Consider the following 14,297-nt stretch of genomic DNA (forward strand, 5'->3'; position numbering starts at 1 on the left):
CTACTAGGATGAGTATTCAACTAGCTGACAAATCTGTTAAATATCCTAGGGGTATTATCGAGGATGTACTTGTAAAAGTAGATAAATTCATATTCCCTATTGATTTTGTTGTGCTTGACATGGATGAGGATGTTGAGGTGCCTTTAATTTTAAGTCGCCCATTTTTAGCCACTGCTAGGGCTGTTATTGATATGAGTGACGATAAACTTGTGCTTAGGGTAGGTGACGAAGAGATTGTTTTTAAAATTTATGATACCATGAGATTTTCTAGGGAATAAGATGACTCCTGTTATTTTATTGATTCTATTGATCATGCTACTCAAGATTCTTTACAGGAAATCGTACATAAGGACATGTTGAAACTGTGTCTTGCTCAAGAAGAAGAGGTAAATGATGATGATTCTGCGATAGGTAAGGTAAAAGCTGAACTAAATTCTAATGAACCTTCACTGAGACAGAAGAGCTATGAGGGTATCGAGGTAAACAATGAATTAAAATTAAAACCCTCTGTTGAAGAACATCCTAAAATTGGAATTAAAACAACTACCAAATCACTTAGAATATGCGTTTCTTGGAAATAATTCCATATTACCAGTGATTATTGCTTCAGATTTACAGCCAACTGAAAAAGACGAGTTACTCCAAGTGTTGAAGGAGCATAAAAGAGCCACAGCTTGGAAGATTTCTGATATAAGAGGGATCAGCCCTTCTTTTTGCACACATAAAATTTTAATGAAAGATGAATATAAACCTTGTGTCAAGCTCAAAGGCGACTGAATTCTAACATGAAAGAAGTTGTAAAATCCGAAGTAATTAAACTTCTAGATACTGGAATTATTTATCCTATTTCTGACAGTTCTTAGGTGAGCCCTGTGCAGGTTGTTCCTAAGAAAGGAGGCATGATGTTATGGCCAATAAGAAGAACGAATTAATTCCAACTCGAACAGTCACGGATGGAGAGTTTGCATTGACTATAGGAAATTGAACGATGCCACAAGAAAAGATCACTTCCCCTTACCATTCATTGATCAGATGTTGGAAAGATTATCTGGGCATATGTATTATTGCTTCCTAGATGGACTCTCTGGTTATTTCCAAATCCAAATATCTCCTGAGGACCAAGAGAAAACGACATTTACATGTCCATACGGTACGTTTGCTTATTGATGAATGCCTTTTGGATTATGTAATGCTCCTACTACTTTTCAGCGATGCATGTTAGCCATTTTTGATGAATTGTGGAAGACATTATGGAGGTATTTATGGATGACTTCTCGGTATTTGGTAACTCTTTTTATCTTTGCCTTGAAAATTTAAAATGAGTTCTAATGAGATGTGAGGAAACAAACCTTGTACTAAATTAGGAAAAATGTCACTTCATGGTTCGTGAAGGGGTTGTGTTAGGCTACAAAATTTCTAGCAAGGGAATCGAGGTTGACAAAGAGAAAGTTGAAACTATTGAGAAATTAACTCCCCCTAGTTCAGTTAAGGCTATTCGAAGCTTTTTGGGTCATGCTGGATTTTATAGAAGATTTATTAAAGATTTTTCTATAATAGCTAAGCCTTTAACGAATTTACTAGAAAAATATGTGCCTTTCAATTTCAGTCAAGAATGTTTAGAAGCATTTAATACTCTTAAAAATAAATTAATTAGTGCTCCAATTGTAGTTGCATCTGATTGGAATTTACCCTCTGAACTAATATGTGATGCAAGTGATTTTGCAGTGGGTGTGGTTCTTAGACAGCTGAAAGACAAGCACTTTCAACCGATCTATTATGCTAGCAAAACTTTGACAGCCGCATAAGAAAATTATATGACTAGTGGGAAAGAATTGTTGGCTGTGGTTTTTGCATTCGATAAATTTAGACCATATTTAATATTATCTAAAGTTGTCGTTTACACTGACCATTCAGCTCTTCGATACCTCATTACTAAAATAGATGCAAAACCTCGACTAATAAGATGGATTTTATTGTTGCAGGAATTCGATTTAGAAATTTAAGATAAGAAGGGAGCAGAAAATCTTATAGCAGATCATCTATCTAGATTAGAAAACTCACATCTCAAGGAGCTTGATGAACATGAGATAAATGACTCGTTCCCTGAAGAACAACTCTTTGCTATATCTGACTCCGAGGAACCTTGGTTCACAGATATTGCAAATTATTTAGCTGCTAACGTTACACCAAAAGGGTTGACACATCAACAAAAGAAATGCTTCTTTACTAATGTGAAAAACTAGTTTTGGGAAGATCCTTTTCTTTTTCATATATGTGCATATCAAGCCATTAGAAGATGTGTTACGAAGTCAGAAGCAATTAGAATCTTGGAACATTGCCACTCAAGACCGACTGGAGGATATTACAGTGGTACTAGAATCGCATATAAAACACTCGAATCAGGTTTTTATTGGCCCACACTATTCAAAAATGCCAACAGGTATGTTACTTCTTGTGATAAATGCCAACGAACAGGTAATATCTTTAAACGTGACGAAATGCCTCAAACGTACATGCTTACATGTAAAATATTTAATGTATGGGGTATTGACTTCATGGGTCCATTCCCTTGCTCATTTGGGAATAAATATATCTTAGTAGCCGTTGATTATATGTCTAAATGGGTGGAAGCCCAAGCCTTACTTACTAATGATGCTAGAGTGGTGGTGAGGTTCCTTAAGAAACTCTTCTTTCAATTTGGAACACCTAGAACAATTATCAGTGATAGGGGTACTTATTTTTGTAATGCTCAATTTGATAAAACCCTTAAGAAATATAGAGTTTACCATAGAACAACTACCCCTTACCATCCTCAAACTAGTGGACAAGTCGAAGTCGCAAACCGAGAGCTTAAACGTATCCTAGAAAAGACTGTAAAGTCAAACAGGAAGGATTGGGCAAAAAAAATAAATGGTGCTTTATGGGTCTATAGAACTACTTTTAAGACACCCATAGGAACATCTCCTTACAGACTTGTTTATGGGAAGAGTTGTCATTTACCATTTGAACTAGAACATAAAGCATTCTGGGCTATAAAATTTTTGAACTTTGATCCCAAACTCGCAGGTGCAAAAAGATTGATGCAGCTAAACGAGTTAGATGAATGGAGAGCTAATGCATATGAGAACTCACGATTATACAAGGAAGCGATGAAGCGCTGTCATGATGCTTGTTTAAAGCAACAAAAGCAATTTGAAGTTGGAGATCTTGTCCTGCTATATAACTCAAGGCTTAAATTGTTTCTTGGGAAGCTTAAATCATGATGGTTAGGTCCTTTCGTAGTCCAAACCGTCTTTCTATAGGGCACAATAGAGGCAAGTCACCCAACCCAATGCATTTTCAAGGTAAATAGACACCATCTTAAACTTTATAACAGTGAGGATTTTAAAGACAATGGAGAGGAGCTATAGCTCCGCGAACTTTCCTAAACATACTCACAAGGTAAAGTCGAGCTTAGACTCTAAATAAGCGCTCATCGGGAGGCAACTCGAACACTAACCCCACTAAGTAACTTTAGTTTGTTTTTCTATTTTTTTTATATAATTGAACTGCAGGTCTTCTTGGCACACACGGCCTAGCACACGGACGTGCCTTAGGCCGTGGGCTCACCACGGGTAGGAGACATGGGCATGTCCATGGTCGTGCTAAAACAGAACAAAAATTTTCCCCAAGACAGGATAACACATAGGCTGCGATAAATAGCCACGGTCGTACGATACGGTCGTATGCACCACACGGCTAAAGGACACGAGCGTTTCCCAAACCCTGGTGAAACTACACTTTAATTCTCTAAAACAACAGCAGAGGCACGACATGCGTTAAATCACCACGGCCGTGCTAGGCAGTCGTGAAAGTCACACGGTCATAAACATGGGCGTGCTTGAGGCCGTGTGGGAACTTACACAAACAACTGAAACTTTCAACAAGTTAGAATACAATACGGGCTGATGCCACTGCCGTGCCCGAAAGTCGTGCGCAATCCTGATTACTAGACACGAGCGTGTTGGACCTACTACGGACGTGGGAGAAGCAAATGAATCACCACATGGCCATGTAATGCGACCGTGTAGGTCACATGGCCTAGACACATGGGTGTGTCCACAGGCCGTGTGCGATACTAACTTAAATCATCAGACCATAAGCACAAGCCATAAACACGAGCGTGGTGTACCTAACACGGGCATGGGAGAAGAGAGCGAACATGCACATGGTCGTGCGACACGGCCGTGCGCACCAGATGGTCTAGGGACACGGGCATGTTTAAGGGACCGTGTGTAACACTGACTTAAAATTTCACGAAAAACACGGGCAAAACGGGGCTTACACAACCGTGGCCTCCTTTTATTCCCCTCCCCTAACCCTAATTTCTCCCCATTCATATAAAAACTCACTATTCACCCTTCACTATTCCTCCATCTTCTTCAATTAACCCCATTCTCCTTTTCTATTTTTCCTTCCCCTTTCTTTTCCTTTTCTCTTCTTTCCTCCTTCTCCCTCTCTGTTCTTTTTTTTTTCTCTTTTTCTCTTTCCCCTCTGACTACCAAACGCCATTGCACGCCTCCGCGCCCCACTACCAACCACCACTCTCGGTTTCCTTTCTCGCACCTCTAACTCATTTATATTATTTTAATCATCCCTATTATGTTGATTATTATTATTATTACTCACAGTTTTTTATCATTGTTTTATCTTTTTCTTATTTGACTGATTTATTATTACTATTGCTTTAATGCTTTTGTGATTATTCCTTAATTATTGATTCAGTAAACTTTGGACACTCGTAATATGCTACATAGATTTTAGGGCCATTTGTTTTGTTGAGTAAATTCGTAGTTTACTTATATATTTAGTACTTAATTAGTTAGTTTTTTTTGGGGTATTATGATTCTACTTATTTCGCCTGCCTGACTAAGTTGCATTTGGATGGTTGTTCTTATTCGTTTGGTTACTATGTTGATTCAAGTCATGTGATTACTTTCGTAGGAAACTATGACGAACACAAGAGGCAAGAAAACTGCCGTCCCTGCTTCTAAAAAGCGAAATGGATCAGGTGCGACCTCCTTGGGTCCCACCACTTAGATACACCATCCATTTCTCCAATTTTCACCAGGACCTTAGGAAGAATTGTTTTAGACTCGGCCTCTTGGTATGGGCCGTTGTATCGATTGAGCTGCATTAAAGCAGGTCCACCTAGCTGATTCAGTTTGAGCCCTCCTCGCTACTGCTCCGTTGGACCGCTTCTTTGACATTATCGAGTCAACGTACCTGGAACTCACTTTGGAACTTTATTCAATGTTTCAGTTGCAATCGATTATGGCGGAGTACAACGACCCAGGGACAGTCCAATTCTGTCTTGGTAATCTGGTGTGACAATTGAGTGTCCCAGAATTCGGGTGGCTATGAGACTTTATACAGAAAAATTTATGGAGGACAACAATTTTTCTCATCTCTATCGTCACATCTATTATGCACATTCCTCTTGTTGGGCAGTCCTCATGCCTGCTATCGGCATCTTGATCCCAGCCGCTCCAAAGTATCAGCTCTCTCATCGACATTGCAATACCTCCATGCCCTTTTAGCCCACACCTTAACAGGTCAGCGAGAGAGCACCGGCATCGTTAACACTCACGATGCATACTTTCTATGGAGTATGAGGCAAGGACATATTTTCGATCTCGCATACTTCATCACCCTTGCCTTTCACCATCAGACAGAACGACACCAAAAGGGGGTCATCAGCATTGGCCCATATGTGACTCGCCTAGCTCAATACTTTGGGCTCCTGAACACATCGGCACAGTCTTCATCGCTCACACCTATCAGCCATATATCTTCATAGGGCATCTAAAGTATACTCCATATGAAGATGATAAAGCGTCGTCGTAAGTTCGATCCTTCTCAATACTGACTAGCACGAGCCACCGATGAGAATGACCCTAAGGATATTCCTGATGATATCCCTTCATTCCATGAGGACCCACCTACTCAGCCACCGCCGAGTCACCGACTTGTTCATGCGACTGCTTCATTGATAGAAATTTCTGCCCACTTGGATCGATTTGAGCAATATTACACTCAGTAATTTGACAATATAGAGGCGACTCTACAGTAAATTTGTCAGCATTTTCACATTTTGCCTCCAGCACCACCACATCACGATCTAATTGCCGACAATGACTTTTGAGTCCAGTTATTTCTATTTTATTTTCCTTTTCCTTTTTCTTTTTGTTTTTATTTTAGTTTTAATTCTATTTCCAGTTTTCATGTTTTTAAAAAACTTTGATTAGTATATTTTGAATATCTCAAATTTATGGTTGTTTCTAAATGAATAACCATAACGACCCCATTGATATAACACCCTAAACCATTACTAATGATATTGTAGTTTCAAAAGGTTCAGTCAATTGGTGCTACTCAGAAATACATGAACAATCCTATAGGGATAGTTAATTCATGACTGCCATGTCTTGCTCGACCACAACCATATCCACCACAATCCTAGGCGCTGTAATTGTGGAACCCAACCTCTACCACCACCTTCACCTCTATCTACATGTCACATACACATCACTTCCAATGTTTCTAAACCCGTTTCCTCTCTTTTGAGGACTACATCCATATTCAGGGCAGTTTCACTTTCCCCATTTTCTATGATAATATGCTTATGTTGTCATTGTCTATCATTGTACATTGAGGGCAATGTACATCTTAAGTGTGGGGAGGTTAATCATATCATTATCAGAAAAACCTTGAATTTTGTTTAATCCCGAAGTAATTATTTTTCATATCACTATTAGAATTAATTTTAATTAATTCATGATTTTTATTAATATGTTTTGGATCAAAACATAGGTAATTGTGCATTGATTGTCTAAGTTTAAGGTAGTAGGGAATCAATCATGATAAGTTGACTTTTGAGTATTAAAATTGCTAGGTTGTTTCCCTAAATTGAGGTATTATCTTGAAATTCTAAGTTTACAGGATTGACATCAAATACCCATAATTTTCGTGAGATTTTAAGCCTTTCAGAACATATACCTCCCTTGCTCACTTATTTTATTGGTTATGAGTGTGTCAACATTGATTTGCTATTTTAGAACTTGCATCGACTATACACGTCGAGACCATACCTTTGATTTGATATACTAAAATGATAAAGACACTTAGGTTTCAACCCATTTACCCCATAAAAAGCCTACCCACATAATTGACCCCTAGTGAACCGCTTTGAGCCTTAACCATTGTTTCTTGATTTTCCCTTTAGTGATTAACCCACGACTGAACCCTTTTTGATTCGTTAAGAATTTCTCTTTTTGTTGACTCTCTTTTTATCGAGCTTTGATTTGATTAGTTACCTAACTATTTCCGTCCATTTTAGTTGCTGAATTATTATATACTCTTCATTACTTGTTCTTATTCTTAAAAAAACCCGTATATTTATATTCATTCAATTGCATATTGTTTTAAAGAGCTTGGATAAGTTAAAGTTATTATATTAAGGGAAAGCTCATTTCATCTTAGAAAGTTTTATTTTTGGCACCTGTTTGTAATTCAGTAATTAGCTTTATTATTCTAAGTTGGGTAATTTATTAAATTAATCTCGATTCTAATCCTCTTTTTCAGCCTTTATCCACACCTTTAACCCAAGCCCCATTACAACCCTATTAAAGACCTTTTGATTCGTGTATCATCTCATTTATAGTGGTGGAGATTTAATTTTCATGCAAGCCTATGGTAATTTCATGTTTGACTAATGAGTGCTTAATTATTGAACCTTAAACACTTCGAGTGATTTGAGTGAATCTTTGGTGAGGATGTCAACTCTTGTCAATTTGGAATTAAAGGTGATTACTTAGATAAAGGGGGATACCTATGATTTTATGATTAAAATGCTCAACTTGGATTGTTTGAAACTTTTATGTTCTTTTAGTTGAATTCTCAATGTGTGTTTATTTGTGGATTACTTCGAAACATTATTGATGAGAATTATAAGTTAAGAAGAATTAATTTTAATTGTGAGTTGAGAATTTTGCTTGAGGACAAGCACATGCTTAAGTGTGGGGATATTTGATAAACCATAATATATACATATTTTTACCCCATTTTGGCATATTTTTGGAAGGATTATCATAAGATTTAATAAATTTGATGCTTCTAATCCTTTAATTTCATGTTTTATACTCAATAGAGCTTAGGATAGCAAAAAGAGCAAGAAACGAGCCAAAAAAGGACAAATTGGGCTTAATTCAGTGTTTTACATGGCCTAGGCACTTCTATACGGGTAATCCACACGCCCGTGTGTGACACACGAGTTGGCCACACGCCCGTGTGTCATAGTCGTGTCGACATTAAACCAAGTCAGAATTGTACACGGCCTGAGCACCTTCACACGGGCGTGGCACACGGCCGTGTCCCTATCAAGCACAAGTCTAATGCTATTCAAAAAAGGCTAATTTTGGGCTATTTTGGGCATTTCAAAGTCTATAAAAACACCCGAAAGGCGGAATCAAAGGGCACGTAGAGTAGAAATTAGAAAATACTTGAAGAACAACCATCGGAATCAGCTCGGAAGTAGAATTTACTTTAAGACTGAAGATCTCCACTAAATTTCTACCGAAGTTTTTGAGTTCCTTTATGTTTTGTTATTTTCCCAATTTTGAGATGTTTTCTTCTATCGTTATGAGCTAAATTCCTTAAATACCTGAGGGAGATGAAACCTAAGACCGATCTTATTACTATTTGAATTATATGATAAAATACTTGTTCTTATTCTTAATTATGAGTTTTAATCTTTGCTGTAATATTCCGGGATATTAATTCAGGTTTGATGTGCTTATTCAGTAGAGCAAAAGTCCCTGTTTAAGAGTAGTTCCTCCATAATTAAGCGGAGTTGCATGCAATCCTAGAAATAGGACGACATAAATCTGCTGGATTAGAGTTAAATCTAAAAAGGGAATCAATAGGTCGAGTTAATGCGACAATAGGGGTTTTAATTAGAAAGAGATTTCAATTAATCAACCTAGAGTCAGTTGTTTTTAGTCTCGAGAGATATATTAACATAAATCAGGGATTTTTACGGATTAAGTCAAGTGAATAAATCGTTTAATTCAGAAATAATAAGTGAAGTCTAAGTGGATTCTTCCTTGGGTATTGTCTTCTCCATCGGTTTTCTAAACAGTATTTTTCAACTTTTATCTCTGTCGTAATCTTAGTTAATTAAATAATTAGTCTTAGTTAAAACATTCATTTAGTTGTTAGGCTAAATAATAAAAATATAGAAATTACTAGTACTTTTAGTCCTTGTGGATACTATATTTTCGGTCTCACCATAACTATACTACTGTTCGATAAGTGCGCTTGCCTTAGTCGAATTTTTAGTTAGTTTAGCAACCATAATTTACTATCCCGGTGGAGAACTAAAAAGCTATAGCCTCTTTCAGCTATGGTCTTAGTCCCATTTACCTTGATGCCATTGCATTTTTCAACCATGGTCTTACCCATTTATATCATGAAGCCATACCAACTTTCAACTATGGTTTTACTCATCTTAAGCGTGATACCATAGCGTCTTTCAACTATGGTCTTACTTATCTTTACACGTATAGCCTCTAGTACCACGACCTCGCCATGATCTTTCATTCAACCTTCTCGCCACATTCCATCCATTTCACCGTTCCTAACCTTGATGTTTGACCATCGTAGTGTCCACTCCGCAAGGCCAGGAGTTTTGCACATCACCGGTGCATACAACAACATAGGATGGTGGTATCTAACAGAATCACTACTTTCCTATTCTCATTCTTAACTTCACTTAACCCATAGTTAGTCACCCCAATCATAATATGCATGTATCTTTCGTACATACCATGCAGAACATCAGTAAGCATTGCATTATGCCAGTTAATTATTCATCAATCACCTAATATTATGTTCAGCAAGAACATGGAAATTTCTCAAAACTGCATATAACACTAGAGAATGAAGTGCAAATACTCATATTGTCTTCCTCATCTTTGACAGCTTAGTTAATCCAAATGCCAGATCCTCCATTTTCTTGGTAGCTAAGCATGTCAGCCATGTTGTGGTTAAAACCAATGGTGGTAAATTTTTAGAAGACCAGAGTCTTAACTCATACAGAAGCTTCGAGAGCTTTGTTTTACTACTTTCCTCAGTTCCTAAACATAGAGTAAGATAAGGAAACTTATCAGTTCTTTAATTTCTCCACCACCAGGCTTATATTCACGCATTCTTTACAACATGTAGAGCTTTTTTCATTTGCATTCCCTTATTCTCTAGAACGACTAAAGAAGATGATGCTAGGGAAAGGTGAAGACTTACAAATAGAATTAAGAGAATTTTGTTTCCACCCTCGACTATATGTATACAGTCATTGGGCATGATCTTCACCGGCCCTTCCCACCATTCATTCTTAATAATTTTGTCTCCTATTTTGGACCTAGCTGGTTCCATTCCAACCGATCTAGAATTAAAAGCCAACTATTCGCATTTTAGTCTCTAAATTTTCTAATCTTCTACTGGAGCCAGACAATTTCTTATTCCGTTCAATTGAATCCTAGTTTTCCAAACCCCCAAGTCAATTTGGGTAACCAGGTGTTAAAAAATAATGTTATTTGATTATGAATGAAAAAAAGTTTAAAAGTCATGTATTGACTTTGAAAAGAAGCTATGACAAATAGAAAATATGTTGGATATTAATTTCATATATTTGGTGATTGTGAAATTAATTTCTTGGATATTAAGAAATAAATAAAGTAACCAAATATGAAATTGTCGTGATAAAAAAGATAAAGTGATCATCATAATTTGACAACAGTAGAAAGAATATCCTTGATAACATTCTTTGCGAAAGAATGGGTAATTGAACATGGTGAGGATGTTGGTCTTATGAATTTCCAAGGCACAAATAAACATAAAGTTTCATCATGTGGTCTAGATAATTAACATAACTATGTTGAAAATGAAATTTAGGGATGAGGTGCAAACTTATAATATTTGAGTCACCCATGATGGAAACTCAACTCAATGCTTCGTATAACGTCAAGTCTTAAGTTCAATGAGGCAAAGCACATCATCAGTATGTGACTGCTAGCACTATATAATATATAATATATCACCTTATGGGAAAAAGTGCTAGGTACCCGTAATGATAAGGGAAAGATGAGTATTATATTCTTAATAGAATCATAATATAAATATGTTAGTGTTATAATTACGAGAATATTCTTGATGAAATGTACCTATGTGAGTGGAAGTGTGGCACCTTCTAAGAGCTTAAGGGCTTGGCTCTGACAGCACTCATGCAAAGAGGTTATAGACATATGACCATAATAGTATTCCTGTATATTGTACATTGATTGATGTTGAAATCATTGTGTGAGATGTGTTCGGTTAATCAAATGGAATAGCTAGTTCAAAATATAGTCTACTATGCAATTTCGGTTAACTCTAACATATTTTCACTAAGTAAAGGTTCAATCGTAAGACACCTTCATTTATGCAATTGATTTTTAAGATTATCAAAATCTATAATATATTGAAAATGAGGGAAGATTATCAGAACATTTTCAAAATATATATAGTGTTCTAATAGTTGCAAATAAAAAGTTATAAGTAACCAAAAGTTATGTCACTTGAATATTAACAAATAGTCATAATTATTCAAGTAGACATCTATTAAATAATTATATTTATTACTAAAGATATGACAATCCATTTGGATAGTTATGTCCCTATAAAAAGACATGAGACCTCCTATAAATAGAAGAAAATTTTCATTTGTATGACATACCAAAAAACACATCAAAAGTTTATTTCTATTTTTCACCATATTTTATATTACTAGATTGATCAATAAAGAATTACTACAAAAATTCTTTATAGAAATTAATATCTTTGTTATACTTCGCTCAGTACTTAATAGACTATTTTCGTCATTGCAAAACATGAACAATCATTGGGCTTCATTGTATTCTCAAATTTCATTTGTCATTTAACTTTTCTGCATACCGTAATATAATATAAATAGAGGCGAATAAAACTTAAAAAAAAAGACATTAATACATACATTAAAATCTTTATTAATTTTTCATAAATTTATTTTTATCCCAACGCCACTAACTAATAGCAATATCCACCAATAGCAATAGACTAGATGACGCTGAGATAGAAAAACAAAGAGAAGCAGAGTGGGCTCAGGCTCAGGCTCAGGCTCAGGCTCAGCCACTTAGATTAGTTGGCCGTTAACTAGTTTCACTCGACTGTTTGTGTTTGGTGCCGCTAAAAAGCTCCTTGCGTGTTTCTTCACCGCTTCCCTCTGGTACGTTAGACTCATCACGCAACCACCGTCACTACCTCTCTTCCCTCCTAAAACAAACAAATGCTCTCTTCTTTCCCAACTTACGCTTTCATTTTCTTTCCTTTTATCCTACATCCATCCCCAACTTATCTACCCTTATGGCAACTCCGCAGTCCTGCTCCGCTACCGCCACACAGCGCGTTGCTCCGCCCTGCTGGAGCAAGGAGGAAAGCCTGGTGTTGATTGAGGCTTACAAGGAAAAATGGTTTGCTCTTCGATGCCAGAACCTCAAGGCATCCGACTGGGGAGCCGTGTCTGCCGCCGTATCCTCCGCCTCTGGTCCTGAAACCATGAAGTCGTCCGTTCAATACCGTCATAAGATCGAAAAGCTGAGGCAGCGGTTCCGTGCGGAAAAGCAACGGAGCCTTAAAAACCCAGGCAAGTTCTCTTCTTCGTGGGACTTGTTTCCTCTCCTTGATTGTATGAATTTCGTACCTTTGTCGGTCAACGGATCTGCTGATCAAGATAATCTTTACTATAATAAAGATGGTGGGTTTTACTGGAAATTGAAGAATCATGAAAATATTTATGGGAATTCTGGGTCTGATCTAGGTTTTGATCATTGTTTAAGTGGTGGGTATGGTTCAATCTTTTATTTTGATAACAAATTTGGAGGTGACTATGGGGTGAAGTTGCAGGGTAACGGGGATTCTGTGACTGAAGGAATTAAAAAAATTTAAGAGTAATGGTAGAACTAGAGATGGGTATGATTCTATCGCTGATTTTTATCATAGTTTTAGTCAAGGTATTGATAGTGTTGGACTTGGGAAGGCTCCTCTCAAGACCTTAGGTGATAAGAGTTGTATGAACCTAGGGTTCAAGCCAAAGAATCATGGTAGCTCTAATCTCAATTATGATTACGATAACGATTTGCAAGAGTACGTAGACGAAGGAATGGGGTTTCAAGCAAAAGTTTCGGATGCTTGGGATTCAGTCCCTCGAGGTTTTCATCAGAAGAAATGTGGTGTAGTTGATAGGAGTTTTAATCCTGGTGTTGATGACTATAGGGGTTTGAATGGATTTGCTTCTTGTTCAAGTCCAGAACTCGGAGTGAAGAATGGTAATGGTGGAGTCAAGAGGGGCATGGATCCAGTGGAGGAGATGGTTTCCTCAATTAAGTTGTTGGCTGAAGGGTTTGTGAGGATGGAGAAGATGAAGATAGAGATGGTGAAGGATATCGAGAAGACGAGAATGAAGATGGAAATGAAGCATAATGAGATGACACTTGAGTCACGACAAAAGATCATGGATGTGTTTGCCAATGCATTGTTGGAATAGACGAATAGGAAAAAAAGAATAAGAAATAACTTCCCCGGTATTGCCTAATGTAAATGAATGAGGTTGAAGAACGGCGAGGAGATGATATGATAAGAGACCAAAAAGAATGTTTGAGATAATATAGTTTACATTATCTCTTTTATTCAATGAAATTGAGATGCCTCTGTATTTTCATTCATTTTAGAAAGCTGCACCCCAAGGTTTCTTTCATGATGGTTTGACTTTGAGCATTGATGAAAACTTCAGCCTGTGTTCATCCATTGAATCATGCATGAATGAGAATTTGATTTAAAGTAAGAGAGAGAGTTTTCATTTGGTTTCTGGTTTTCAGTACTTTGAAAGTTTTCGGGACTTATCCTATGAAGGGATTCATAGAAGTAATAACAGATGCAAGGATGGCATGATGACCTGACAGTAAAATCAGCTTTCCATTCTCGATGCAAATGAGCGTAAGTTATTGATGTGATTTGGGCCACTAAAGAAAAGAAAAAAGAAAAGGTATGAGAAAACACCCAAAAGTCCAAAAAGTTTGGGCCACTAAGGACTGGACGAAAAGACTAGTTGTTTTCACCAAACAAAGTGGGCAAAACGTACCATAGAAAAAGATGTATTTTATATCAGATCCCACTAAATGTAACATCGA

At 36.9% G+C, this 14,297-nt stretch overlaps 1 protein-coding gene across 1 annotated transcript; it reads left to right on the forward strand.

Annotated features, from left to right (window-relative positions):
* Positions 1-12,474: 12,474 nt before the first annotated feature.
* On the forward strand, positions 12,475-13,654 carry LOC107919134 (uncharacterized). The gene is made up of 2 exons (XM_016848660.1): positions 12,475-13,015; positions 13,122-13,654. The coding sequence occupies exons 1-2, from the start codon at positions 12,475-12,477 to the stop codon at positions 13,652-13,654; spliced, it is 1,074 nt and encodes a 357-aa protein (XP_016704149.1).
* Positions 13,655-14,297: the final 643 nt, after the last annotated feature.

The sequence above is a fragment of the Gossypium hirsutum genome, chromosome A08 (genome assembly GCF_007990345.1).
Source record: "Gossypium hirsutum isolate 1008001.06 chromosome A08, Gossypium_hirsutum_v2.1, whole genome shotgun sequence".
Taxonomy (NCBI): Eukaryota; Viridiplantae; Streptophyta; class Magnoliopsida; order Malvales; family Malvaceae; genus Gossypium; species Gossypium hirsutum.

Coding starts and splice junctions, on each gene's coding strand:
- LOC107919134 (XM_016848660.1), top strand. CDS start 12,475: ATGGCAACTCCGCAGTCCTGCTCCGCTACCGCCACACAGCGCGTTGCT. Junction 13,016..13,121: donor CTATGGGGTGAAGTTGCAGG/GTAACGGGGATT, acceptor GTTTTAGTCAAG/GTATTGATAGTGTTGGACTT.